We start from the raw sequence: 27,237 nt of genomic DNA, 5'->3' as shown, positions 1-27,237 counted from the left end.
ATGGTGAGCATTTTTTCATGTACTTGTTGATTGATTGTATGTCCTCCTCTGAGAAGTGTCTGTTCAGGTCCTTGGCCCATTTGTTGATTGGGTTATTTGTTATCTTATTGTCTTAATTTTTGGAGTTCTTTGTATACTCTGGATATTAGGGCTCTATCTGAAGTGTGAGGAGTAAAGATTTGTTCCCAGGATGTAGGCTCTCTATTTACCTCTCTTATTGTTTCTTTAGCTGAGGAAAAACTTTTTAGTTTGAGTAAGTCCCATTTGTTGATTCTAGTTATTAACTTTTGTGCTATGGGTGTCCTATTGAGGAATTTGGAGCCCGACCCCACCGACTGTAGATCGTAGCCACCTTTTTCTTCTATCAGACGGCGTGTCTCTGATTTGATATCAAGCTCCTTGATCCATTTTGAATTAACTTTTGTGCATGGCAAGAGAAAGGGATTCAGTTTCATTTTGTTGCATATGGATTTCCAGTTTTCCCAGCACCATTTGTTGAAGATGCTATCCTTCCTCCATTGCATGCTTTTAGACCCTTTATCAAATATAAGATAGTTGTAGTTTTGTGGATTGGTTTCTGTGTCCTCTATTCTGTACCATTGGTCCACCCGCCTGTTTTGGTACCAGTACCATGCTGTTTTTGTTACTATTGCTTTGTAGTATAGTTTGAAGTCTGGTATCGCTATACCGCCTGATTCACACTTCCTGCTTAGCATTGTTTTTGCTATTCTGGGTCTTTTATTTTTCCATATGAATTTCATGATTGCTTTCTCCATTTCTACAAGAAATGCCGTTGGGATTTTGATTGGCATTGCATTAAACCTATAGAGAACTTTTGGTAATATCGCCATTTTGATGATGTTAGTTCTGCCTATCCATGAACAGGGTATATTTTTCCATCTTCTAAGATCTTTTTATATTTCTCTCTTTAGGGTTCTGTAGTTTTCATTGTATAAGTCTTTCACCTCTTTTGTTAGGTTGATTCCAAAGTATTTTATTTTTTTTTAAGATATTGTGAATGGAGTGGTTGTCCTCATTTCCATTTCAGAGGATTTGTCGCTGATATACAGGAATGCCTTTGATTTATGCGTGTTGATTTTGTATCCTGCCACTTTGCTGAATTCATTTATTAGCTCTAATAGTTTCTTTGTAGAGCCTTTTGGGTCTGCTAGGTATAGAATCATATCATCTGCAAATAGTGATAATTTAAGTTCTTCTTTTCCTATTTTTATGCCTTTAATTTCTTTCGTCTGTCTAATTGCTCTGGCCAGCGTTTCGAGAACTATGTTGAACAGAAGTGGTGAAAGAGGGCATCCCTGTCTTGTTCCAGATTTTAGAGGGAATGCCTTCAATTTTTCTCCATTCAGAATGATGCTAGCCTGAGGCTTAGCATAGATTGCTTTTACAATATTGAGGTATGTTCCTGTTATCCCTAGTTTTTCTAGAGTTTTGAACATAAAGGGATGCTGTACTTTGTCGAATGCTTTTTCCGCATCTATCGAGATGATCATATGGTTCTTATTTTTAAGTCTATTGATGTGGTGAATAACATTTATTGATTTCTGTATATTGAACCAGCCTTGCATCCCAGGGATGAATCCTACTTGATCATGGTGCACAATTTTTTTGATATGTTTTTGTATCCGATTCGCCAGAATTTTATTGAGGATTTTTGCATCTAGGTTCATTAGAGATATTGGTCTGAAGTTTTCTTTCTTTGAAGTGTCTTTGTCTGGTTTAGGTATCAGGGTGATGTTGGCCTCGTAGAATGAATTTGGAAGTTCTCCCTCTTTTTCTATTTCCTGAAGTAGCTTGAAAAGTATTGGTGTTAGTTCCTCTTTAAAGGTTTTGTAAAATTCTGCTGTATACCCATCCGGTCCTGGGCTTTTCTTAGTTGGTAGTCTTTTGATGGTTTCTTCTATTTCCTCGATTGATATTGGTCTGTTTAGGTTGTCTATATCCTCCTGACTCAATCTGGGCAGATCATATGACTTAAGAAATTTATCTATGCCTTCACTATCTTCTAATTTATTGGAGTATAAGGATTCAAAATAATTTTTGATTATCTTCTGTATTTTTGAAGTGTCTGTTGTGATATTGCCTTTTTCATCCCGTATGCTAGTAATTTAAGTTCTCTCTCTTCTTCTCTTCGCTAGCATGGCTAAGGGTCTGTCGATTTTGTTTATTTTTTCAAAGAACCGACTTTTAGTTTTGTCAATTTTTTCAATTGTTTCTTTTGTTTCGATTTCATTAATTTCAGCTCTGATTTTAATTATTTCTTGCCTTCTACTTCTTTTGCTGTTGTTTTGCTCTTCTTTTTCTAGGATTTTGAGATGAAGTATGAGATCATTTATTTGTTGGTTTTTTCTTTTTTTAAGGAATGAACTCCAAGCAATGAATTTTCCTCTTAGAACTGCTTTCAATGTGTCCCATAGATTCCGATATGTTGTGTCTGTGTTTTCATTAATCTCTAAGAATTTTTTAATTTCCTCCTTGATGTCTTCTTTAACCCATTGATCATTCAGTAACCTATTGTTCATTCTCCAAGTGATGTATGCTTTTTCCTTCCTTCTTTTATCGTTGATTTTCAGTTTCATTCCATTATGATCAGATAAGATGCATGGTATTATCTCTACTCCTTTATATTGTCTAAGAGTTGCCCTGTGACATAATATAATCTATTTTTGAGAAGGAGCCATGTGCTGCTGAGAAAAAAGTGTAACTGCTTGATGTTGGGTGGTATATTCTATATATGTCAATTAAGTCTAGGTTATTAATTGTGTTATTGAGTTCTATAGTTTCCTTATTCAACTTTTGTTTGGAAGGTCTGTCCAGTGGCGAGACAGGTGTGTTGAAGTCTCCCATGATTATTGTATGGTGGTCTATTAGACTCTTGAACTTGAGAAGAGTTTGTTTGATGAACACAGCTGCACCATTGTTTGGGGCATATATATTTATGATTGTTATGTCTTGTTGGTGTATGGTTCCCTTAAGCAGTATGTAGTATCCCTCTTTATCCCTTTTGGTTAACTTTGGCTTGAAATCTATTTTATTTGATATGAGTATGGACACTCCTCCTTGTTTCCGAAGTCCATATGAGTGATATGATTTTTCCCAACCTTTCACCTTCAGCCTATGTATGTCTTTTCCTATCAAATGCGTCTCCTGTAGGCAGCATATTGTTGGGTCTTGTTTTGTGATCCATTCTACTAGCCTGTGTCTCTTAATTGGTGAGTTTAAGCCATTAACATTTAGGGTTATTATTGAGATATGGGTTGTTGTTCCAGCCATATTTGTTTATTTATGTTACTAAACATGGTTTGTTTTCCTCTTTGATTATTCCCCCCCCCCCTTTACTGTCCTACCTCCCACTGTTGGTTTTCATTGTTATTTTCCATTTCCTCTTCCTGTAATGTTTTGCCAAGGATGTTTTGAAGAGATGGTTTTCTAGCTGCATATTCTTTTAACTTTTGTTTGTCGTGGAAGGTTTTAATTTCATCTTCCATCCTGAAGCTTAATTTCGCTGGATACACAATTCTTGGTTGGAATGCATTTTCTTTCAGTGTTTGAAATATGTTATTCCAGGATCTTCTAGCTTTCAGAGTCTGTGTTGAAAGATCAGCTGTTATCCTGATTGGATTACCCCTAAATATAATCTGCTTCCTTTCTCTTGTAGCTTTTAAAATTCTCTCCTTATTCTGTATGTTGGGCATCTTCATTATAATGTGTCTAGGTGTGGATCTCTTATAATTTTGCACATTCGGCGTCCTATAGGCTTCTAGAATTTGGGATTCTGTGTCATTCTTCAAGTCTGGGAAGTTTTCTCCTATTATTTCATTGAATAAATTGCTCATTCCTTTGGTATGGAGTTCTATACCTTCGTGTATCCCAATGACTCTTAAGTTTGGTCTCTTAATGTTATCCCATATTTCTTGGATGTTCTGCTCATGGTTTCTTAACAGTCTTGCTGAGCTGTCTATGTTCTTTTCAAGTTGAAATACTTTGTCTTCATTGTCTGATGTTCTATCTTCTAAGTGTTCTATTCTGCTGGTAGTATTCTCAATTGAGTTTTTAAGTTGGTTTATTGCTTCCTGCATTTCTAGGATTTCTGTTTGTTTGTTTTTTATAAACTCTATCTCCCTGTATAGTTGATCCTTTGCTTCCTGAATTTGTTTGTGTAATTCATTGTCCAAGTGATCTTTCATTGTCTGATTTTGCTGTCTAATGTCTTCCTTGATACTCCAGATCATCTGAAGCATATATATCCTGAATTCTTTATCTTACATTCCATCTGCTGCAGCTGTTACCTCTTCTAAAGTTGAGTTGACCTGCATTGCTTGTAGTCTTTTCTTTCCTTGTCTTTCCATACTGCTTGCGTTTCTTTCTTCTTGGTGAAACTGTTGTGTTTTTGAAATTTTTCCCCCCCTATATATTTATATTGCTCTTGTATAGTTGAAAAGTCTCCCTTGCAGGTGCGGGCGGGGGCTCTGCTCTGCCCCTCCTCCAATTGGTGTGAGGTGTCTACCACGCCCACGGACCCCTGGGCCTGATCTGCCGTTCTGTCGCAGGTCTGCTTACCTTGCAGGTGAGGGCTCTGCTCTGCCCCTCCTACCACGCCCGGGGACCGCTGGGCCTGATCTGCAGGTTGGTCACCGGTCTGCCCACCTTGCGGGCATGGGTGGCAGTTCCGCTCCGCCCCCACTCCAATTGGGGTCACTTGACCACCACACAGGTGGGCCGCTGGGCCTGATCTGGGCGCGGGCGAAGGCTCTGCTCTGCCCCTACTCCAGTTGGGGTGAAGTGTGTACCACGCTGGCAGTCCGCTGGGCCTGATCTGCCGGTCTGTCGCAGGTCTGCTTACCTTGCCGGCGCGGGCGGCGGCTCTGCCCTGCCCCTCCTACCACACCCGCAGACCGCTGGGCCTGATCTGCAGGTTGGTCGCAGGTCTGCCTACCTTGCGGGCGCAGGCGGCGGCCCCGCTCCTCCCCTCTGGCTCGAGGACAAAGCGAGAGAGACTCGGGTATCTGTGACTCACCCTCCCTACCAGGAGACCAACTGTTTCCATCGCTGCTGGCACCGATGAAGTTCTCTCCTCGGCCGCTCTCCGATGACATCAGATCTCTGCCATGCTGGCATCCCCTGTTCTATGGCTTAATCCTATTTTCTTCTCTTCCAATAGGCGGAGCTGTGCCCTCCGAGCCGAGCTTCTGCCCTCTATGTGCTGACAGAAATCCCTGTAAGGTGGCACCTGGGAGTCTCTCAATCCTGTTAGTCCAAAGCCCTTTCACTTATCCGGCCCCTCCCCGTGTTCCTCCTCCCAGCCAGCCAGCCAGGTCCTGTTCACCGGAGGCGGTTCCCCAAGGATCTGATTACACTTGCAGCCCCACCGTGTGTCCTATGTCCCGAACGATGAACATCCTCTCTGTCATTCATCTAAGCCCCAGTGCTGTGGTGGGGTGATCTGGGAACCAACAGTTTAATTTTTCCGGACCCCTTTGGTGGGCACGCCCCCAGAAACTGGCGGCTAAGATCTTGGGTGTCGCCGCTGGTGTTAAGGGGGGGTGGGGATCTGGAATCCCCTCTGCTTCCCTACAGACACGCCCCCGGAGAGATTCCCGAGGTTTCCTGGCTGCTTGTATCTGGAGGGGGTGGGAGTCACACACCTGCTAACGTGGATTCCGCTGGGAAGGAATTCTGTCGGCGGAACTCTGGTGATGTCACCTCTCTGCTATGGCGGGCCCCAGGCTCCTTGCCAGAGTGTCCGAAGGGAGGGGTGGGACTGGTCTGTCTCTGGTTGGTTTCACCTCCCGGTTCGCTATTTCATGAAGGCTTGGCGAGAGACCTCTTCCTAGAGTCCCTGCTCCGCTCCTGCTGCGCTGCGCCTCGGAGGCTATCCACCCTGACGCGGGGGCCGCGTGCAGGCAGCCGACAGTTGCCGAGTCGCGCGGGCAGCAGCTGGCGGGTCTGGACCTCTGTGCTGCGTGGCGGAGATTCACTCATCTAGGGCAAACTGTCACCTCCAAAAATCCTTCCACTTCCCGGCCGGTCTCTCTTCAGTGGAATTTTGCTAGGAGTTTCTCAGCAGGTCGAATCTAAGCGTATCCATGCGTCTCTCTGACCCCGTTGTTGAGGAGGTACTGAAAGCGCTGCCTCCCCCCTCGCCGCCATGTTGGATCCCCGTCAGAAGTATTTTTTTAAATTTTTAAATATTATTTTGGGTTTTTCAGTGATCTTTTGTTTTTGGTTTCTGATATAATGCTGTTGTGGTTAGAGTATATATGTTAAAGATTTTAATCCTCTTAAATTTAAGAATTTGTAGGTTTTATTTATTAAAGGTTGATGTCTTTGAATTTTTTTATATCTTTGCCAATTTCATGTCTAGTTATTTTATTAATTACTGAGAGAGAAGTATCAAAATCTTTAATGGTAACCTTAAAGTTTTTCTTATTTCAAAGTTACGGAACATAGAGGGTTATAATGTTAAGATGGTTGCAAGATATAAAAGCTAAATTTTTAAAAGCTATTTAAATTAGGAGGAAGGGAGTATATTTGCTTTTTAGAATTGCAAAGACTTGCATTCCAGAACCATTCCTGCTATTTGTGATCTTGGAAATCCCTCTTACCCTATTTTTCCTTTGGGTGAATAGAGGTGACACAAACTTTTGGTGGCTATTGTGATGATTGGATGAGATAATACTTGTAGAATTCTTAACATGGTACCTGGCGTGTATTAATTCCTAAATAGGAATTATTTTGTATTTTTAAATTTTTGTGTCTTTTCTTAACTTGCATACTAGGACATTAAATATGCATTTTAATATTTGGTCGCTTTCATCTTGTTGAGTTCTTTATTATTTCACCCTTGGCCTGCACCATGTCCTTTTTTGTCGTTGTTGTTTATTTTTTCCTCTTGCTTTTTTATGCCTCTTTTATTGACAGTCTCTTCAGAACTTTGAGTGTACATTGCCTTGGTTGTATTGAAGCTTTTGTTGTATGTTTTTCTTCCTTGACATAATTTTACCCACCTTGCAATAAAGTAGTAAAGAAAAAGGTGGAAGGGTTTATATAATAGATAAACTTTAACAACTGTAAAATTGTTCCACATTACTTTGCTGTCTGAAACAAGTTGTTTTTCTTTCCAGATAAACCGAGAAAGCTGGTGTACAATAGAACCATGCCCAGGGGCAGCATCTCTTTTGGCTTCCCAGCAGAGCCCAGGTAAGCAGAGTTTTTCCATTTTCCAGTTTGTCTGAGAAACTACATCCAAAATGTTCATTTTTCTGGAGCCATAATTCTACTCTAATAATAGATCATTGATTCGTAGCTCTGCCCTTCCTTAGCATGTTCCACAGGAATCAGAGGAATGGATATGTATGATGTTCATAAGCATCTGGTTCATAGGCATCTCATTGAAGATGAGCACAGATAGTTTTCTTAATTTTATTTTAGAGGCAACAGACTTAACATGTAGCTTTATGATTTATTAATTTATTTGTGAAATTATCTGGTGCTGTGAATTTGTGTGTGATATAAGTTTTTTAATCTGATAAAATTGTAAATATATGTATTATTAGGGACTAAACCCATGGTTCTCAATTTTGGCTACACAGTGGATTTATCTGGGTGAGCAAGCTTTCAAAATACCTGGGTCCTATTCTCTGAGATTCTGATTTAATTAGGCTGGGGTATGGCCTGAATCTCAGAATCATAAGCTCCTTTGAATTTCCTCTTGGGTAGCCTTGGTTGAGAACTATTGCAACTTTGGAAAAAATTGTCAAGAGTTTAATTTGTTATTTACCCTTTCCATATCCTAACTTCAAGCATAAGCAGTTTGGCCTTTTTAGTGATTATTTTTAAACCTTAACATAACAGAATTTCAGATCTGAATTACACTTCTGTACTTCAGACCTGAGATTTGTATTTTAGGCAGGGTTTTTTTTTTTTTTGTTTTGTTTTTTTTTGTGTGTGTGTGTGTGTGTGTGTGTGTGTGTGTGTGTGTGTGTGTATCCATCCCAGGTGTATACTTTATCTCGCAGGTTTCTTTTTTTCTCTCTTTCTCCCTCCTTTCCTCCTCCTCCTCCTCCTGTTTTGTTTTTTTTTTTTGTTGTTGTTGTTTTGTTTTGTTTGTGGTTTTGTCCATTTGTAGTACTAGGGATTGAACCTAGGGGTACTCTGCCACCATCCCTAGACCTTTTTTATTTTGAGACAGGTTCTCCCTAAATTGCTGAGGCTGACCTGGAACTTGTTATCCTCCTATCTTAGACTCCTGAGTAATTGGGCCACAACAACAGGCTTCAGTTTTTGTTTTACTTTACAGTGTCTCAGTAGAACAATAGACTTAGAGCAAATAAGATAATAATGTTCTTTAAGATCACTTTGTGTGATAAATACAAGATAGCATTATGATTAGCATGATTTAACAAAGCCCAGTACAGGTTGCTGATGTTTTCCTATTCTTTTCCAGCTAAAATTTGTTAGCATATACAGTCATATGTGGCCAAAAGATAAGGATACATTCTGAGAAATGTGTCATGAGGTGATTTTTACCATTGTGTGAACATGATAGAGTGTACTTAGGCAAATCTGGGTGGTATAGGTACAATCTGCTGCACACCTAAGCTGTGTGGTATATACCATCATATATGTGGTCCACTGCTGACTGAAATATTTTTATGTGGTGCAGAAATCTGTCATTTTAAACCCAAAAGACTGGATAACATCTCAAAAAGCATATTTTCTGTTAGCTTTTAAAAAGTTAATGATGCAGTACACAAAAATTGGGTGCATATTTGTATATGGGTTATAAAACATGACTTGTCCTTGCTATGCCCATTTTCAGATTACTGTCATCCAGATATTTAAAGAATCACACGTTAGAGATTGATAGAGTCCGAACTTGATTAGGCACATGTATCACATATCTGCTAAGTGCTAAGGACCAGAGTTCTGGTTACTATGTATATAAATTATTTATGTGACTACAACTCCTGGAAGATACTAATCATTTCATTTCACTGGTATGAAAATAAAGAGTAGAGAGTTAAATTACTTCTTGCCTGTGATCTAGATTTAAGCCAAATCCATTGAACTATAAAACTAGTACTCTACTCTTGTTTATGTTGTTCTACATTATTCATTAGGTGATGTGTAGGAAGAAATGAAAGAGTTCATTAATTTTGAAAACTTAACACATGTGACACAAGATCTGGTCACCTTTGGGGAAATGCCCCCCCCCCAACACACACACACACACACACACACACACACACACACACACACACAATGGAGGTGGTTCTGGGGTTATAATGGCTTAAGGTCCTTGTGTCTCCATTACTTCTTTTCCATCCCCTTCCCTTTTCCCTACCCCAGCAGTCAACATTATCTCAAACAGTGAACTGTTCCTCTTCCAAACTAGGTTTGTGGTCCTTTTGGCTGGCTTGGATTTATTTTCTGGGTGAGGTATTTCTAAGTCTGAATCTGGATCTTTCTGTGGATTTTCTGTTAGAATATCTTGAGCTGGGTTGTTTTCCAGTCTGGAATTTGGACATGGTCTGTTAGACTGCCAGCTGGACAATCTAGCAGCTCAGCATAGTTGCTGTGACAGCCCTTTCTTTTCTTGGCTAACTCCCTTGTTTTCCCCTCAGCCACAGAATGGAGCTTTTAATTTTTCCAAGTGGGAAAAGGGAAAGGAATAGAAAGATCACAAACCTACCAATTCCACCTAAGTTTTACTACATTCTATGCAATGTAGGGGAGGGGACTTCCAGAATACCCATAATTTCCAATGTCTTAAAGGCAGGTCCCTTCCCATTGAACTAACACATCTGAAATAGTCCATTAACTATAGGGTCTTTTTTTTTTTTAATTTCAAATTTTTAAAGTTAATCCACACCCCTGACTCATTTTATGTGGATGGCATCCTTTACACAATTCTATGATGAAATTATCTTTTAATGTTTTCATTTCTGCCACAGATAAAACCCCCTCTCCCCATATATTTTTATTTGGACACTCCCCAGTACCTAAATAAATGCCTAACTACAGAAAAAGTAGTTTTACTGACAAGCAGTGCATTACCTATACTGATTCAGTGCCTCCTTCATCAGAACTTACCTGGCTGGTTCAGGGTAAATGATTTTATTATTAATTCTTAATTTAGATAAAAACTTCCCATTAGCTCTACCCTACATCCACACCTCTCTCTCTCTTGCTCTTCTTCCTCCCTTTCTTTCTCCCTCTCCTACACACACACACACACACACACACACACACACACACAAACATCATTCAAGCATCGAATCTAAGAATCAGAAGATTCACTGGAAATTAACTGGTACAATCTACATTCCTCCCTTTGTGTATATTATAGCTTTTCTTATAATATCTTGACATAGGCATTCAGTCTGTGCTCCAACTGTCCTGGTAAAGTGACATTGTTTACTTTTTGAGGCCTCAGCAAAGTCCTGAGAATAGTGAAAACTCTGCCACTTAAACTCAGTGGTCTTTTTTTCAGTTCCTAGAAGAATACAGAAAGAAATATACTGCTGTTTTTAGGCACATTTTCTTCAAACTGTTGCCCAAGCTGAATGTAGCCTGTTTGTTTCTACTGTTGTGACCTCATTACCATGTACACATTTTTTGTTTTATCAGTGTTCCAGTTTAAATGTTGTCTGGGAATAAACAGTCATGTGTAATATGGTCTTGAAAGCACATAGTGACAGGATCATCCCCATTTGGATTCCAGTACATTGAATGTTAATAGGACGTAAAATTATTTGTGTGTGTTTGTTTTGACATCACCTTGTATTGTCAGCTCTTTTTAATTTGCTTTCAACCAAGACTTCTGGGTAGAGATTTAATGAACTGCTGCCTTCATCACTTGGGTCACATACAGATTTGATTAAGTATACATGTATATATGTCCTCACCAAACAATAAAATAACTTAGGAGCGCCTATCTTCAAACCTCTGAAGAAGGTTAATATCTACCCACTACTTGACTTTTGGATTCTTCATCTGGAATATGTTAGTAGCAAGGATGGGAACTGGTGAGCCAAGAGAGGGATCCATGACAGAACTATTAACTCAAATGTGAAGGAACCATTGGATTTCATGTGTTAAATCTCTGTAATCCTTTTGCTAGCAAGTCTTATGTCCCTTTGTTCACAAAGTTAATAGGAAATAATAAGTGCATAGTCAATTTCAGGTTAAGTCTTAAGGATCCTTCATGTGAGTATAATAGTTCTGTCGTGGACCCCTCCTCTCATTCATCAATCTCCATCCTAGTTATTGAATTGAAAACAGATTCCGGATGGATGCATTTTTCTACTTCAGCACATTTTTTTCCGATGCAAGATCTATTTAAAGGGAGGAAAAGTTAAGTTACATTTATTATTACTCAGTAGAAACCATAAGTGTAATACACATATGTTTATTGATAGCACCCCCTTTATCTTTATACCACTGTTTAGAAAAGGTAACAAGTTTCCAGAAAGAACTTTAGTCCCAAGCTAAAATTGGCCTCAAATCCTGTCACATAATTTCCTAGTAATGAACTTCAGATTTTGGTGGCAAAAGAGAATTATTCCCTAACTACCAGGAGGAACCATTACTGTTTAGATAGAATATGATTCTAGATCATCGTTCTTTCTTTACCTTACATAAACATGGCTAACTCATAAGCGGCCTATGGCAAACGTATGATCCTAGAATTGGAATAGTAGAAACTATTAATTTGACTTTTAGTAGTAGAAGCTACTAATTTGAATTCTTGATATCTAAAAAGAAAGAGAAAGAATGAAGGGATGGATGTGGAAAAGCGGGGAAAACAAAAGAGAAGAAAGATTAGTTGCTTGGAAGAAAAGAAAAATTTTTAAGTATCAGTTGAATAAATTTTCTTTTTCAGGATGTGAGAACATTTTGGATGTTGCATTGAGCAGAGAGTGTAGCTCAAAACAAGATGTACTTCAGAGAGAATCTGGGAGTGATTCTGACCTCTTTCATTCACCCAGTGATGAAATGGACAGCATCATCTTCTCAAAGGTATTTGGGTACCTTCCCTTTTCATTTTGTCCAGTGATTCTCATGCTCCCTTTGGTCTTCCTTAAATCTCTTTCACTTTGTTCTTCTCCTGTGCTCATCATCTTCTCAAGGCATATTATTTCCCTTAATATGTGACTCCTACTAGTAAATTGTGATCCAGCTGTCCCCATAGATTTCGCTTGCCATTGAAGAATATAAGTATTCCCTTTTGAAAAAGGAAATGAGATTTCCAGAGTTTAGGAAAAAGGGCATTATCCAAATTTATTTTCTGCAAAATGCAGCTTGTTTACATGCAAGTTTTGGAACTTGCATTGAAATCAAAGGCATGGAAGTTCTTTTAGAATGAACTAAATCATATGACTAAATCATATGACAGTGAACACTATTCCTTGGGCAGGAAAGGACTACAACTTAGACTGTATGATGTCATGTGTGTAAGCTAACCATAGATTCATTTTCTGATTGGTGTGTGGGGGCCTGAAACTTTACTGTTGATCCTGGTGATATCACCCTTATTCATCCACCCTGCTTAATTGGAACTTTCTAGATCTTTGCTAAGGGATTCAAGCTTTCTATATAGTGAAAAATTCATGCACGCAAATCAAGTTATGTTTGCATAGAGTTTGAGGCTAGGGAAGTGGGTGATGGGAGCATTTTGCTGTCTTTTGCTTGGGCTTGTTTCTCCTTGCAGCAAGTTGTTTTGTTCCATAAGAAGAGTATAGGGCTTCCACACAAGCAGAGGGCAGATAGCACTCAATTGTGTGCCATGAGTGGTTTTCTTAGTGGTGAGAGGTGGAGGGGCAGAAATGCCATGGCAGCTGTGAAGAAGACTCTTCCTTCAGGTTTTAAGATGACTTTGGAAAAGTGGTGAGAACAGTTGTGCTAGTGGGTGATCAAGTTATCCAAGAGAGTGTGGTGATTCTGTGTTTAGAAGTTATAGTATAATAATGAAGGCATAAAGTCCTGGAATTCTGGTTTGGAACATACTGAAGCCTCTGTGAATACTCTGTTATACTTCCCTTTCATTTTGTCCAGGGACTTTCCTATTCTGACTGGGTGTTTCCTTATCCTTTCTACCTTGTTCCTTTCTCTTCCAGGGTCCTTGGGAAGATTTGTGGTGCAAATTTCAGGATTTCTGTCATTGTTACTCATAGTGTATTGACTGAAGGGATTCTTTGAAGTAAAAACTCTGTACATTGGAAGAGGGAAACCAATATGACTTTTAAAATATCAGAATTTCAGTACTTTCCACTGTGCCTTCAAGACTTTAATTGTAAGGACTTCTGTTCTCCTCTGGGGAAATATCATTGTGAATATACATGTCTCTAAAAACATTGCTTTTGTCTGAGATGAACACATTGGATGGTTTCTCTAGTTCCAGCTTTAACATAGGCCCATTGATTGATAATGATGGTATATGAAGGTTCAGTAAGTATTTATGTTTTGAAATATTAATAATAATATTTTTTACTATTGGAATTGTTTCATGTAGAAAAACTTGGTTGTAGTCTGCCAAAGTGGTTTGTTACCAAGAGATACTTTGCATTAAATATTTTCTCTAACATTAATAAACCAAGGGCTTACTACTTGTGAAAGGAAAAGGAGGGAGACAAACTAATATTGATAGAGTGCTTACCATACACAAAGCCCTGCAACTCTAATGGTTTTGTCTTCCTTTTACCCTTAAGGGAGTAGAGGCTCTGATTGGTAAAGAAGTTAATCCAAAATTACTGAGCTACTGAGTAAGAGAACTGAGATTTGCACATACGCCTGACTCTAAAATCTCTTTGTATTTTTTTATTTTGCTCTCAGTCTCTGAAAAACTCTTCTAAATCCAGTGATTTATTTGAAAGTATAGTCATGGTAGACAGGTCATCAGCTGCTTCCTTAGAAGTCTTCCTCATTGATCATCCACACATGGACTGTACAATACCAGAATGTTTCAGTTTCTTCCCAGGGCCTAACCTCCCTTTCCTCCTTTCTCTTCCCAGGGCTTACCCCTCCTCTTCTTCATTCTCTAAAAATATAATCTGTGGGCAAGAATTGCAACATCCTTTTCTGTGAACCATGAGTGGTGCATTAGGTCACTTCCTGCAGTCATTTATGTGACTGTAGTCTTACAGAGCGCTCTTTAACAGCCTGAAGTGTCCTTCACCAACTGTTCACCTTAACCTGTCTTTCCATTGAGTGTGCCTCCCAGCAAATGGAACTATCTAATGAGTGTTATGAGCTTCATGTTTATTCTTATGAATATTTGTGAGTTATTAAAGTCTTTCCATTCCTTATATCAGCAGCATAAATTTTACATTTTTAAAGTGAGAAGAAATCCTGGAATTCTTTTTGGCACTGGCTGAGAAAATGTGATCATAAAATATGCATAATCTAGGCCACTCTGATCTAATACTTAAGATTCTTAGATAAAATATTATTAGATAAAATAAATGAGTTAAGTGATTGTGGTATGTATTAGATGTTTAAAATGTGAGCTGTGATTTTTCAAGGCACATAGCAGGACTCCTTGAATATAACATAATAAATAATATTAACTAATTGAGTGAATAGATAAATGAAAATTAAAGGACCAATTAAAGGACCAGTGTTTGGGCACTATTAAGCTTGATTCCTTCAGTTATAGTAATAAAACATAAAGTGTTTAGCTGTTTTCACATTTTTGTGTGTATGAGTTATATAATTTTTAAACTCATATATCTTACTTACATAGTTTAACTCTGGTTGAGGAAGCCAAGCAGGCGTTTCCCCCCAACTTTTCATTATCAAAACACAGAAACATGTAGAAAAGTTAAAAAATCATGCAGTGAACACCAGATATTTCCATCTCTCAGATTCTACAATTAACTTTTTATTGCATTTACTTCCTTACATAGCAGTATTTCTGTTCATTCATCTATCTACCCACCAGTCCACCTAAATTCTTTGGTGCATTTCAAAATATGTCAGTACACTTCACCTCTGAATACTTAGAATTCATCATTTGTTTATAGTTGGTTTTTGTTTTATTTGTAAAAATTTATATACAATGAAATATACAATCTTTTAAAAATTTTTATTTTTTATACTGGGGGATTGAACACAGGGGCAACTTTATCACTGAACTAAATCTCCAGTCCCTTTTTATTTCTTATTTTAAGACAAGGTCTCACTAATTTGCTGAGGGTCTCACTAAATTTGTTGAGACTGGCCTTGAATTTGCAATTCTCTTGCCTCAACCCCTGGAGTCACTGGGATTATAGGCATGTGCCACTGTGTCTGGCTGAAATGTACAATCTTGAGGATTCAGTGACTGTTGATAAATACATTCATTCACTTTTTAACCCAAGCCCACATCAAAATATATAAACTATAAAGATCACCTTGGAAAGTTTCTTTTTTTTCCTTCCCAGACAGTCTCCATTTAAACTCTCCAGAGTCAGCACTCCCCCGACCCCCACCCCCACCCCATGTATTAGTTTTCCATGTTTCAGAACTTAACGTAAACCCAATCTAAATAATGTCATTTCTTGGACTGGGGCTACAGCTCAGTGGTAGAGTGCTTGCCTTGCTTGTGTGGGGCACTGGGTTCAATCCTCAGCACCACATAAAAATAAATAAAGATGTCGTGTCCATCTACAACTAAAGAAAATAATAATAATATTATGTTTCTTGCCTGAATACCTAGAAGTGGAATTGTTAGATTATATGTAGGTGTAGGTTCAGTTTTATGAGAAACAGATTATTTTCCAAATTGATTATACCATTTTACACTCTCACAAGTGGTGTATGAGAACTCCACTTGTTCTACATCCTTATTGACATGTATAATTGTTTTAGTATTTCTGGCATCCATGCAGTAGTATGTCTTCAAGGTTTTTTATTTACATTTCCTTGGCAACTAGTGTTGTTATAAACACATTTTCTTGTGTTCATTGACAACTTTCTTATCTTCCTTTGTGGAGTGTCTATTCAAATCTTTTGACCATTTAAAAAAAAATGTATTGTTAGTTGCTGCTGAGAAGTAGAGTTCTGTGTGTAAACCTGGATATCAGTCCTTTATTAGGCTTATGTTTTGCAATTTTTTCTAGGTATGCCTTGCCATTTGCTTTTGTAATGATGTTGATGTGAGGTGAAGTTTTTACTTCTGATGAAATGTGATTTGTTAATTTTTTATGGTTATTGCATCTTGTGTCCTGTTCTGTTTTTGTTTTCCCTGCCTTTAGTTTTAATGTTTTTCTTTAAAAGTTTTATGCTTTTAGCTTTTACATTTAGCAGTAAGATCCATCTCAGTTTGGTAACAGCTCTACAGGTTGATAGCACTAGGATTCAATCCTAGCTGCATCTAGAATCACCTAAAGAGCTATTTAAAAAAAAAAAAAAAAAAAGTGCATCTAATTCTTGGCTGAGACTAGCTAAGTTAGAATCTTGAATTTGTCATTTAAATTCACTGATCCTCAGTTTTCTCAACTAAAAATGGGAATGAGAATATTTATTCAAATAGTTATAAGGATTAAGAGGAGTAATATTTCAAAATAGCTTAGCATAAACCTGACATGTGATAAGTAACTAATAATTATTATTCAAGTTCCATCATATTTTTTGTTTTATATTATTATTTAAGAATAGTAATAGCTTCTAAGACTTTATTCAAGTAGCATCATTTTGTTTTGACCTTTTTCATTTATTTTACCTATATAATTATTTTATAATTAAAATCTTAACTACTTTATTTTACCCCAAATTCAGCAGAACATTGTCCTTGCCTTACTTCATAGCTTGGTTTCTGTCCCTCTAGCTGAAGCTGTCCATTTAAGGCTGCTGCTTATAAAGAGCTGCAAACTCTTGCCTTTGTCTTGCTTGGAGAGCTCTTTTTTTGGAAGTATCTGTCTTTGCCTTTTGCTACCCTGATGTCTTTTGCAGATTTTTAGGATTAGATAAGCCCTAAGGATTTTTCCTGATGGTAAAGATGATACTTTTTAGTGTATTCCAACCCTCCTGTATGCAGGAGGAAAAACAATTGTGAGAACTCGAGGGAAGAAGGATTTGTGTCAATCTCAGATATAAACACAGCTTTAGTTTCTCCAATGTTTTTCCTTCTCACATACATACACAACTATTTCCCACCCATTCTCTCTTAGTCTCCCTTTCTGAGTTTCTGTTTCTTTGTCCTTCTTTGTTTGGTGTCCTGCCTTCGAACTGTATCTTAGGGGAAGAACGAAAACCTGAATTATGTTTGGCCATCTACAGAATGTACCAGTAGAAATACCACTGAATTATAATTCCATATAAATTAGATATCTTGGATCAGCTGATCCCGTGGCATCATTCCTTCAGACAGGAGTAATATCCTAAGTTCCTGGAAGTCATTTAATTAGCAGACATTTTTTAAGATAAATTATCTGCCTAAGAAAGACTGACACATAACCCAAGAACCCTTAATAGAAACTTTGGATCTTAGACATGGAATGTTAAATGCCAGAAATCATAAATTTTCTTTCCTTCCAACATATAAATGGAAAAACATAATTCCCTCAAACCCGGTATTTGTATGTAAGGGGGCAGAAAGAATGGGGGAAGTAATAGTTCTTTAGTCTATTTTGGGTAGCTCTAAGAACTTCAGCACTAAATAGTTTCAGGAACTAGAAAGCAATTCTGTTCTTAAAAAATTGGAAAATTTACAGAAAGTTTCAGTGTCATCCATGATTTAAATGGACCTTACCTTTCAATAGGCCTCATATTAATATCTGACCTCTGTTAGATCTGTTGAACCCTTTCTTATTAGATGGCAAGGCAACATGAAAAAACTGATATCTATAGTCAAGATGATTAGCTATAGCAAGAGCATGACTATAGTCTAGATATGATTTTCAGATTGCCACCCATTTTTATTCTACAGGGATCATACAAAGACATGATGGAGTTGCAGGGACAGCACTTGAAAACATGTAAAAGTATTGGGGAGAAAGTAAAGATTCCTTTAGATTTGGTCCAGTATTGAAGAAAACTATTTGTCTTAGTATTTAACAATTGAACTCAGTTTTAGTTTCAGAATATTGTTCTGCTTTTGCCTTTTTGGATAATACATAAAAATACATGAGAATATTACACTATGTGAACCTTACTTTTAATCAGAAATGCAGGACTGAAAAAAAATCAGAGTTACTGTTAAAAGACTCCTTGGTCATTCCTCAAAATGTCATACTACACACCAGAGGAAAAGGCTACATTGAGGATAAATTCTAGACAGATCTCTTCTTTTTTTTGAAGGGAGAGAGAGAGAGAATTTTAATATTTATTTTTTAGTTTTCGGCAGACACAACATCTTTGTTTGTATGTGGTGCTGAGGATCGAACCCAGGCCTCACGCATGCCAGGCGAGCGCGCTACCGCTTGAGCCACATCCCCAGCCCAAGATCTCTTCTTTTTTAAAACACATGAACAGGCCATCAAAGATTTTCCCATTTTGTTTTAATGTTTTGGGAAAGGGAAGATGTTTATTTTATGAGTTTCAGATTAGCAAAATGCAGAGTTATTTTTTTCAAGATAATAACCTTCTAAGAGTAGATGCCAAAGTAAAGAAGCACCTGTTCTGCTGTCATGAGTCATTTCCAAACTGGGAGGAGCTAACTTATAAGAAGAATATATAGTAAATGGAAAGTAACTCAGAGGTTGTGTTGCCTTTGAAGCCCTTCTTGTGTGTTTTAAAACAGGCTTGTCTCATTTTGCTTATTGATGCCCATTCTGTTTGTCCCCTGCTATTATTTTGAGAATGAGAAATTTAGGGAACTATGTGAATATATTAATTTCCTAGTGCTGCTGTTAAAAATTACAATAATTAGGGATGTATCTCAGTGATAGAGCATTTGCCTGGCATATGTGATATCCTGAGTTTGATCCCTAGCACTCACTGAAACAAAACAATCCCCTCTCCCCAAATCTGGGTGGCTTGAAGGAACAAATTTATTCTTTCACAGTTATAGAGGCTACTTGTCCTGAAATCATGCTGCCTGCTGAGTTGCTTTCCCCCTAGAACCTCTGAGAAAGAATCTTTTCCATGCATCTCCTAGTCTCTGGAGCTTTTTGGCATTGGCATTCCGTGGGTTGTTCAATCTTTACTTCAGTCTTCATGTGGAATTCTCCTGTATCACTTTCCCCTTCATTTCATCTTGGATCAAGGGCCCACACTACTCTACTGTGATCTCATCTTGACCCTATTTCCAAATAAGGTCAGGTTCTGAGAAGGACACATATTTGAGAAGGACACGTTCAACCCACTGTAGTGAGAAAGCTAAGACATTCTAGAAGTATTTTCAATAGTTGGCATTTATGACCATTTCCATTTTCTTTATTTGTGGAGAGTATCTCTGTGAATACGAATCCTTTAGGATGGCCACATAATTTCCTCATTAACTTAAAAAGAACTGTCAGTGATTTTATTTTACAATAATACTTATCATTACTTTAGAATTTACTTGATGAAGTGCAGTTTATTTTGTAGTTTGATACAGTGAGGGGAGGGGATTTTTCTGATACTTAGAGATCTTGTCCTTATAGAGTTTTTAAAGATATTCGAGATAACGGAATAGGGCAGTTTGGAGTTGAAATCAACTTTGATTTGAATCTTGATTCTGCCACTCACTGCCTATGTACCTGGGAGAGTCCATTAAATAGCCTGGGCCCTGGTTCCCGGACAAGTACTCTGATCCCATTGCATTTTCCCTCTTCCCTCTCAATCTCATTTTACACATTATATAAAAATGAATTAATCTAGCAAACTGTACTGAGAGGGGTGGTCAACAGTAGGTGAGATCCAGCCAAAAAGGTACAAAGGTGCTTTTATAAAGTAGTATGCTTTTGGTCATGAGTATTTATAATTAAACCTTTTAAAAGACTGTCCTTCAAGTACAGGGTTTGTTTTCTATTCCAAAGCTGAAAGGACTCATTGGCTCTCAGAGAAAGATTTTTTAAAGTATAAGAACCACATATTTCTTCACTCTAATTAAAACATTAAGTGACTAATTAGAAATGTACTTGAAGGGGAGGTGTCGCAGCATGCCTTTCTCTATTCCCTGTTCCTTGCCCTGTTAGAGTACAAAATAAAGATATTAAGGAAGTGCTTGTAAATGACAATGTGACCATGCATCTCTTAAATACTTAAAAACAGTCTTAAGGCCTTTTGTATGCCATGAAACTCATCTTACTTATCAAGAAGTAGTGTGTATTGGGCAACTATGCCTAAAATGTGCCCAATTCCTATTATGCTCTATAGGTTGGCCAGGAAAAAATCATTGTCACTTTATCAAAGAACTCATTGCCAGGACTGACTGTTTTGGCTTCATAATATTCAGCCAAGTTAAATGAGAAGAAATAATAGTTTTCTTCTATTTTGATATTGGTGGCAGAGTTAAGGTGGGATCAGAAGCTATTCTGTGTTTTTCAAAAGGACACTTAAAAATACTTAGGTACTTGCTTTTGGAATCTTAACTTTACTACATTATTTTTGTAGCCATACAGGTTGCTTTGTTTCATTTAAAGCTTTTGAAAAAGTTAACTCTTAATTCATATCATATTAGACTTTTCATGCAGCAGAAAGTCTAGAGACAAATGGTTCCCCTCATTTCAGTTGATCATATTCATTGAAAGAATAAACCTAAGAATTACTTGTAGTCTAGTACGACTAGTAAGATGACAGAAGGAGCTAGACCTAGAACATTTCTATACTGAAGGCCAACTGCAATAATGCTTTAAAAACAAAAACAAAGCAACAAGTCTGTTCTAAGGCAATTATTTATCTTGTCCACCTTTGATCAACTATGAAGCCATTGGCTTGTTCTAGAGTGACCGAGACTTCTGGTTGATCCTGCCAGTTTCAACTGTATGTATTTTCTCTCCATTACAGCCCGAGGAAGAGCAGTTGGTCTGTGATATTACAAGATCTGGTTCTTCTACTGATGACACAGCTTCTCTGGATCGACATTCTTCTCGCGGCAGTGATGTGTCCCTCCCTCAGATTTCAAAGTTGAAGAGATCTAGAGACCAGCAAAGCCATGATGGCTTCTACAGCCATGGGGTGGGAGCTGAGGGTCCAGAAGGTGAGAGTGAACCTGCTGGCTCTGGGGAAATAGAAGAAGAGGAGATGGACAGCATCACTGAAGTACCTGCAAACTGCTCTGTCCTGAGGAACTCCATGCGTTCTTTGTCCCCTTTCCGGAGACACAGCTGGGGTCCTGGAAAGAATGCAGCCAGTGATACAGAAATGAACCACCGGAGGTGAGATGAGAGCCCATTCACTTAATGTCTCAGTGTCTGCTTATTTTTGAGAAGTTTCTGATTTGGTAATATTATCAGTAAAAGATGTTAGGAGACACCATGGTATTGAAGAAATAACATGGGCTGTTGAATCAGGAAGATCTGTGTTCAAACACCAGCTCCATAAATTTAACATGTAGGAAACCTGGGCAAGTCATTTGACCACTCCGAGCTTTAATTTTCTCATCTGCAAAACACTGGCCTTTCAGAAGATTTGTAATAATCAAGTGAAATGTGTCATTTAGTGAGTTTTAAATAAATAATAATGTTTATTCTTGTCAGATTTGTTAATGAAATTTGTGAATTAGAAAATATTGGAGCATGGGGGCTGGGGTTGTGACTCAGTGGTAGAGCACTTGCCCAGCACCTGTGAGGCCCTGGGTCCAATCCTCAAAAATTATATAAAAATTAAACCGCATAAATTAAATAAAGGTATTGTGTCTATCTACAACTAAAAAATATATTTAAAAAAAAAAAAAGAAAATATTGGAGCATGGCATGTTGGTGCAGGAGGATTGCAAGTTCAAAGCCAGCCTCAGCAACTTAGCAAGGCCCTGACCAACTTAGTGAGACCTTGTTTTAAAATAAAAGAATTTTTTTTAAAAAAAGGCCAGGGATGTAGTTAAGCACTCCTGGGTTCAATTCCTGATACCCCCAACAAAAGGAAGAAGAAGAAAAGAAAATACTAGAGGGAATACTTTCTTGTCAATTTTCAATTAAGAAAGAAACATGAAGTCTTAACAGTCTTGACACATCTCAGTTTTTTAGAGTGATTCCTGAGAATTAAACCTTCTGTTTCTAATGCAGAAAGTTTAGATGAAGTCTAAATGATCAATTTTTAATCCTCAGGAGAGCACAAGACTCATGAAATACTATAACCTTATTGGTATTTCACCACATGTCATACTTTGGGGGATTTTTGCAAGTTTGGCCCAATCTTAGTCCTTCAGTTTGGCAGTAACCAAAACAGAAGATAAGTTGAATTTGGCTTCTAAATACTGGCTGCCTTTATGAATTCAAGCAGGTGTTTTACCTATAAAGAACACGTACCCAGTATTTACCAGGCTATACCTATTCTACTTTCTTTATGAGGAGACCAGGCTAAGAGAGGAGACTGACGATTAAATGTTGTAAACAACTCAGCTGAAACAGTCTGAGAATCTGCCTCAAAATAAAAAGGGCTGGAGATGTGGTAAAGTACCTCTGGGTTCAATCCCCAGTACCAAAACAGAACAAAACAAATCCTAGGTTATATAAAAATCAGTTTCTTACTGCTTTCCTTCCAAGTTTTAAACAAGCTGTATTTTGCAAAAGCATTCACATAGTAGAAAATATGAGAACATGGAGAATGATCCCTACAGCCAGAATTTTCTCCCTGAAGCAAGGAACTTTTTTTTTTAAATGTTTTGTAGTTGTTGGTGGACCTTTTTCTTTTTCTTTTTTTAAATTTTTTAAAATTTTTTGTCTTATTTATTTATTCATTTGCAGAGCTGAGAATTAAACACAGTGCCTCACACATGCTTAGGCAAGTGCTATACCCTTGAGTCACAACCTCAGCCTAAGGGAATTTCTTGATAGGACATCCTTGTGTTAGATGCAAACAGCATCGCGGAATAAGTGTTAATTTTATATATAAACACATTTTTTTAATAACCCACTGTGGATCATGATTTGATTTCAGAGCTCCATGCTACTGTATATCATGTAGTGCACATGAGGAAATTGAAGCTCATACTAGATGATATGTCCAAGATTACATGATATCCAAGATCAAAGATTAGAACCCTATAACATAAGTTGCTTATATTTTTAACCTGTAGGTCATGAATTGCCTGTTTTAATTTAGTGCTAAGGATTACCTACCACCACTATTTTTAATACTTTGGGAGATAATGGAATGAGAATTAAGTTTGACTGGTTCTTTTGGTGTTATCTGCATGTAGTGTTACCTGGATGTTAAAGTCTTAAGGAAAATCCTTTTAAAGTTTTGAATGACACTTTTTTCCGATCCCTTTACTTTTATAATGTAATAAACTTAGTAAGTTGTCATCTTGATAAGTAGCCCTTCACAGAATCTGTCAGGCCTTTTTGGTTCTGATATTTTTCTCATTTTACATTCTTTCATTTTCTTACTCCCTGTGCTATTTATCTTTGGGGATTATCTCTTTTCCCAGTGTGGTGTCTGATTATTTCATGCATTTGTACCTCATTTTGTTTCACCTGCATCACTGACCTCTTCCATCATTCATTTTCAGTTCAATGCGAGTTCTTGGGGATGTTGTCAGGAGACCTCCCATTCATAGGAGAAGGTACAGAGTTCACAAACTTGATGGACTAACCATGTCGCCTCTGAGCATATACTAACAATATTTCATCCTGCTTAATTCATAATTAGACAATTTCTTGTCCCTCTTCCCACCTCCTCCCCCCTCAGTGTTAAGGATGACACCCAGGGCCTTTTGCATGTTATGCAAGAGCTCTTCCACTGAGCTGTACCCGTCAGCCCCCTGAACAGTCTATTTTTAAATAACATCACTTCTAATTCAGGCAAATAAAATATCAGTACTCAATAATTGCTTATGTCAATTCTATATGAAGTAATTTTTTAAAATTTTTTTCCTATTTTCTTAAAATATTTGAAATATATTTTTCATCTTGTGCTTCTTGGTTCAGATAACTTTGGTAATAGAGTCTCACCCAACTTTTATTGGAGAATTCAAAGTATTTTCTGTGTTGTGCCTATATAATGGATCCGGGGGAATACCTTTCTTTCTCTTTCTCTCTGGAAAAGAAGAATCAGAAATATGTATGTGCTTATACACAGGTCCTAAATATTTTCAACACATTCTTTAATAGTATGATGAAAGACTTTATTACTAGGTCAGTTGGCAGTTTCCATTCTGTTGTTGACGTTGTCATTTCAGAAAGCAATTAAGAGGCATAAGCCTTTGAATTCCTTAATTATTTTGTTGGATAAAAATTTGAAGCAAAAAATAAGTAATTTGTAAGCTAAGTTGCTTCTAATCACAGAAGTGCTGATGTGCTTTAAATTTGCCAAAAGCTACAATTTGTTTTACTAATTAAAATAACAATAAAGTTTAGAAGTCGTTCATCCATTATTTGGAAAATACAATTCTGTTAATATTAGGTTCTCATATTGAGAGAGATTTATAAAGAAGTATTTTTATCTATCAGCTAAGTGTGTTGGGAATCAGGCAAATAGTGATTCGCCTACTTCATCTTTTTCAAGTGAGTCCTTCCTTTAATTCCGTATTTTAGGCCAAAAATTGAGCTTAAATTCAAACAGTATCATGAATCTTAAATGATCATGTCTTTGATTAAATTTCCCTTCAGGGGAGTAACTTGTTCAAATGCCTTCTTCAATAAAAGGTATTCTAAAATCTCTGGAAATGTTTTTGTCAGGCTCTGTATTAGAAGCTCTTCATTATGAACTTTTTAAAACGTGCACTTGATGACAGAGTGGAGGATGCAAGTTACTGGAGGCAGTTAGCATATCGATTTAAATAAGCCCAGTTACAATTTTACCCTTAGTGAAACTTTATTTTTTAGGAAGAACATAATGTATAATTTAAAGTTTATAAAATTGAAACATTCCAACAGGAGAGTAGAGGAAGTGTTTGTTTTTTAAAAGTCTGAAACTTATAAATCTCAAAGCCAAAAAAGAACCATTCAGTATTATACCCCTTACTTGAAGAATTAAGGAATTTATGATATTGTCCAAAAAATACCATAATTATTAAATGATTTTTCTGCTAAAAGGAAGGGACAGATATTATAGACCATCTGCAGTTTACTGTGGATCCTTGCAGATATTATTATATCTTTTTTGGGTCCCTATTGTTCTTCATCTTAAATTTCTTTGTAGTCTTCCATGTTCCATGATAAGTCTTTGTCGTCTTATCATGTTCTGAGAGTAAGGTGTTTTAAACTGTAAAAAGACATTTTGAAGAATGATTATTTGGCAACATATATTCAATTAACTGAGTTGCCATGATCTGTTTTTCAGTAAGTTGGATATTTAGGTACAGTGGCCCAATTTATTAACAGTTTAGAGATTTAAAAATTAATATCTTCCAAAAGTGTATTTCTGAGTCTTACATATGTTTGTAAAATGTATCTTGTTTCTGTTTACCCAGGTAAATTATAAGTCACTCTGATCCTGCTTATCAGAGATGTGTCTCAGCTATGTATTTCTGCTCTCTGCTTTTGCACTTATGAGCTTTGTACTATTAATTTTAATGTGATTTAAACTCTTTTATATCACTTAATTGGGGGGGGGGGGTGTTAACCAGGGATTGAACCCAGGGGTGCTTAAGCACTGAGCCACTTCTCCAGCCCTTTGTTTTATTTTTTATTTTGGGACAGGGTCTCACTAACTTGCTGAGGCTGGCTTTGAACTCGTATTCCTCCTATCTCAGCCTCCAAAGCCGCTGGGATTTCAGGTGTGCACCACCACACGCCCAGTGTTTAAATTATTTTCAAATGCTGTTTTAAAGATTTCCTTTTATAAGAGTCATAGGAGAAGTTGTGCCCCCGCTACTTTCTTCATTTTCTTTCCTCTGCCCCAGAAGGCCACTTGACAATCAAGCAGTTCTTAGATGTATTCACCATGGGTGTTTTTGGTGCCTGCAGGCCTTCCCATTCACAAGAGGCAGTAGGGAACCCAGCAGTTTTACTATTGTCCAGCAGCTCTGTTTTTATTCCTTTTGAAAAAAAAAAGCACATATCACTTAACATTTTAAGGCCCAAATTGCAGCTCTGTGTGTGTGTGTGTGTGCGTGTGTGTAAAATTTAAAAATTAATATCTTCCAAAAATGTATTTCTGAGTTTGTAAAATGTGTCTTGTTTCTGTCCACCCAGGTAAATTATAAGTCACTCTGATCCTGCTTATCAGAGATGTGTCTCAGCTGTGTATATATACACACACACATATAGACAGACACATACACACACACACACACACATTTTAAATACTTTTTTAGTTGTAGATGGATACAATATTCATTTTTATGTGGTGCTGAGGATTGAACCCAGTGCCCCACACGTGTGAGGCAAGTGCTCTACCACTGAGCTACAGCCTCAGCCCCCCCACATATATTTTAATGATAATTTCTGTTAATCAAAAATTCTGACTCAGAGCGCTAGAAGTTTGTTTCAAAGAAAAGGCTAAAGGAATTGGGAGGGTGGATTCCTGACATGTTGATACAGTTTCCTTCACAGAGTAACTGATACTTTTAATTGGTTATTTTTTTAGCTGGCTATATGTATTTAGCCTTTCCAACCCCAGGTCAATGAAAGGAAGTAGATGATCAAATTATTTTTTTTGTTTATGTTTTTCTTTAATCTTGTGGGCACAATGGATATTAACTAAAATTTAAAAGATAAATTTCTAGCTCAGTACTATAGAATTCTAAGGGGAAAAAAAATCCCTTTATTACAGTTAAAGTCCAAGGGAATATGGCCATTATCACATGCTTTATTTTTAGCAGGTGAGCCTAGTAAGTAGCTTTTGAAGATGTGATATAGACTGAATATCGTGCAAGATTTATGAATTGTCTGGTCTAATTTGGACCCTTACTGAAAACACTGAATAAAAAAAAACACAAAACTGATGACTCAGTGAGCCCACCCTAGCACAGTTTGTCACTGTTCCTTTTAGTCCTGGATTAGAACTCCTCGTAAGAGTGCCGTGGGGGCAGTGTGGTATATTGAGGAATCATCCCAGTAGTGGAGGTGAAACCCTTCTGAGAGTGTCTGAGGAGGAAGCCAGGAATGGGGTAGGCCCTTTGCCAGGGGATCGCTTGAGAAAATTCTTGGATTTCAGATTGGACTGATTATCCTGTAAAGAGCTCAGTCTTTTCAAAAACATTGTCTA

At 37.4% G+C, this 27,237-nt stretch overlaps 1 protein-coding gene across 8 annotated transcripts in view; it reads left to right on the top strand.

Moving 5' to 3' along the window:
• Akap13 (A-kinase anchoring protein 13) overlaps window positions 1-27,237 on the top strand; it is a 346,713-nt gene that overhangs the window by 246,103 nt on the left and 73,373 nt on the right. For 6 of the 8 annotated variants that reach the window (XM_071608648.1, XM_071608646.1, XM_071608644.1 and 3 more), the window contains exons 9-12: window positions 7,143-7,218; window positions 11,906-12,042; window positions 20,932-21,302; window positions 23,597-23,650. In XM_071608648.1, coding sequence (XP_071464749.1) covers window positions 7,143-7,218; window positions 11,906-12,042; window positions 20,932-21,302; window positions 23,597-23,650 — 638 coding nt within the window. The remainder of the gene's footprint in view (window positions 1-7,142; window positions 7,219-11,905; window positions 12,043-20,931; window positions 21,303-23,596; window positions 23,651-27,237) is intronic. The other 2 variants (XM_071608649.1, XM_071608650.1) reach the window with 1 other exon arrangement.

This window comes from Marmota flaviventris, chromosome 2 (assembly GCF_047511675.1).
Source record: "Marmota flaviventris isolate mMarFla1 chromosome 2, mMarFla1.hap1, whole genome shotgun sequence".
Lineage (NCBI taxonomy): Eukaryota > Metazoa > Chordata > Mammalia > Rodentia > Sciuridae > Marmota > Marmota flaviventris.
The sequence above is the reverse complement of the archived record's forward strand: the minus strand, read 5'-3'. Positions and strand labels throughout refer to the sequence as shown.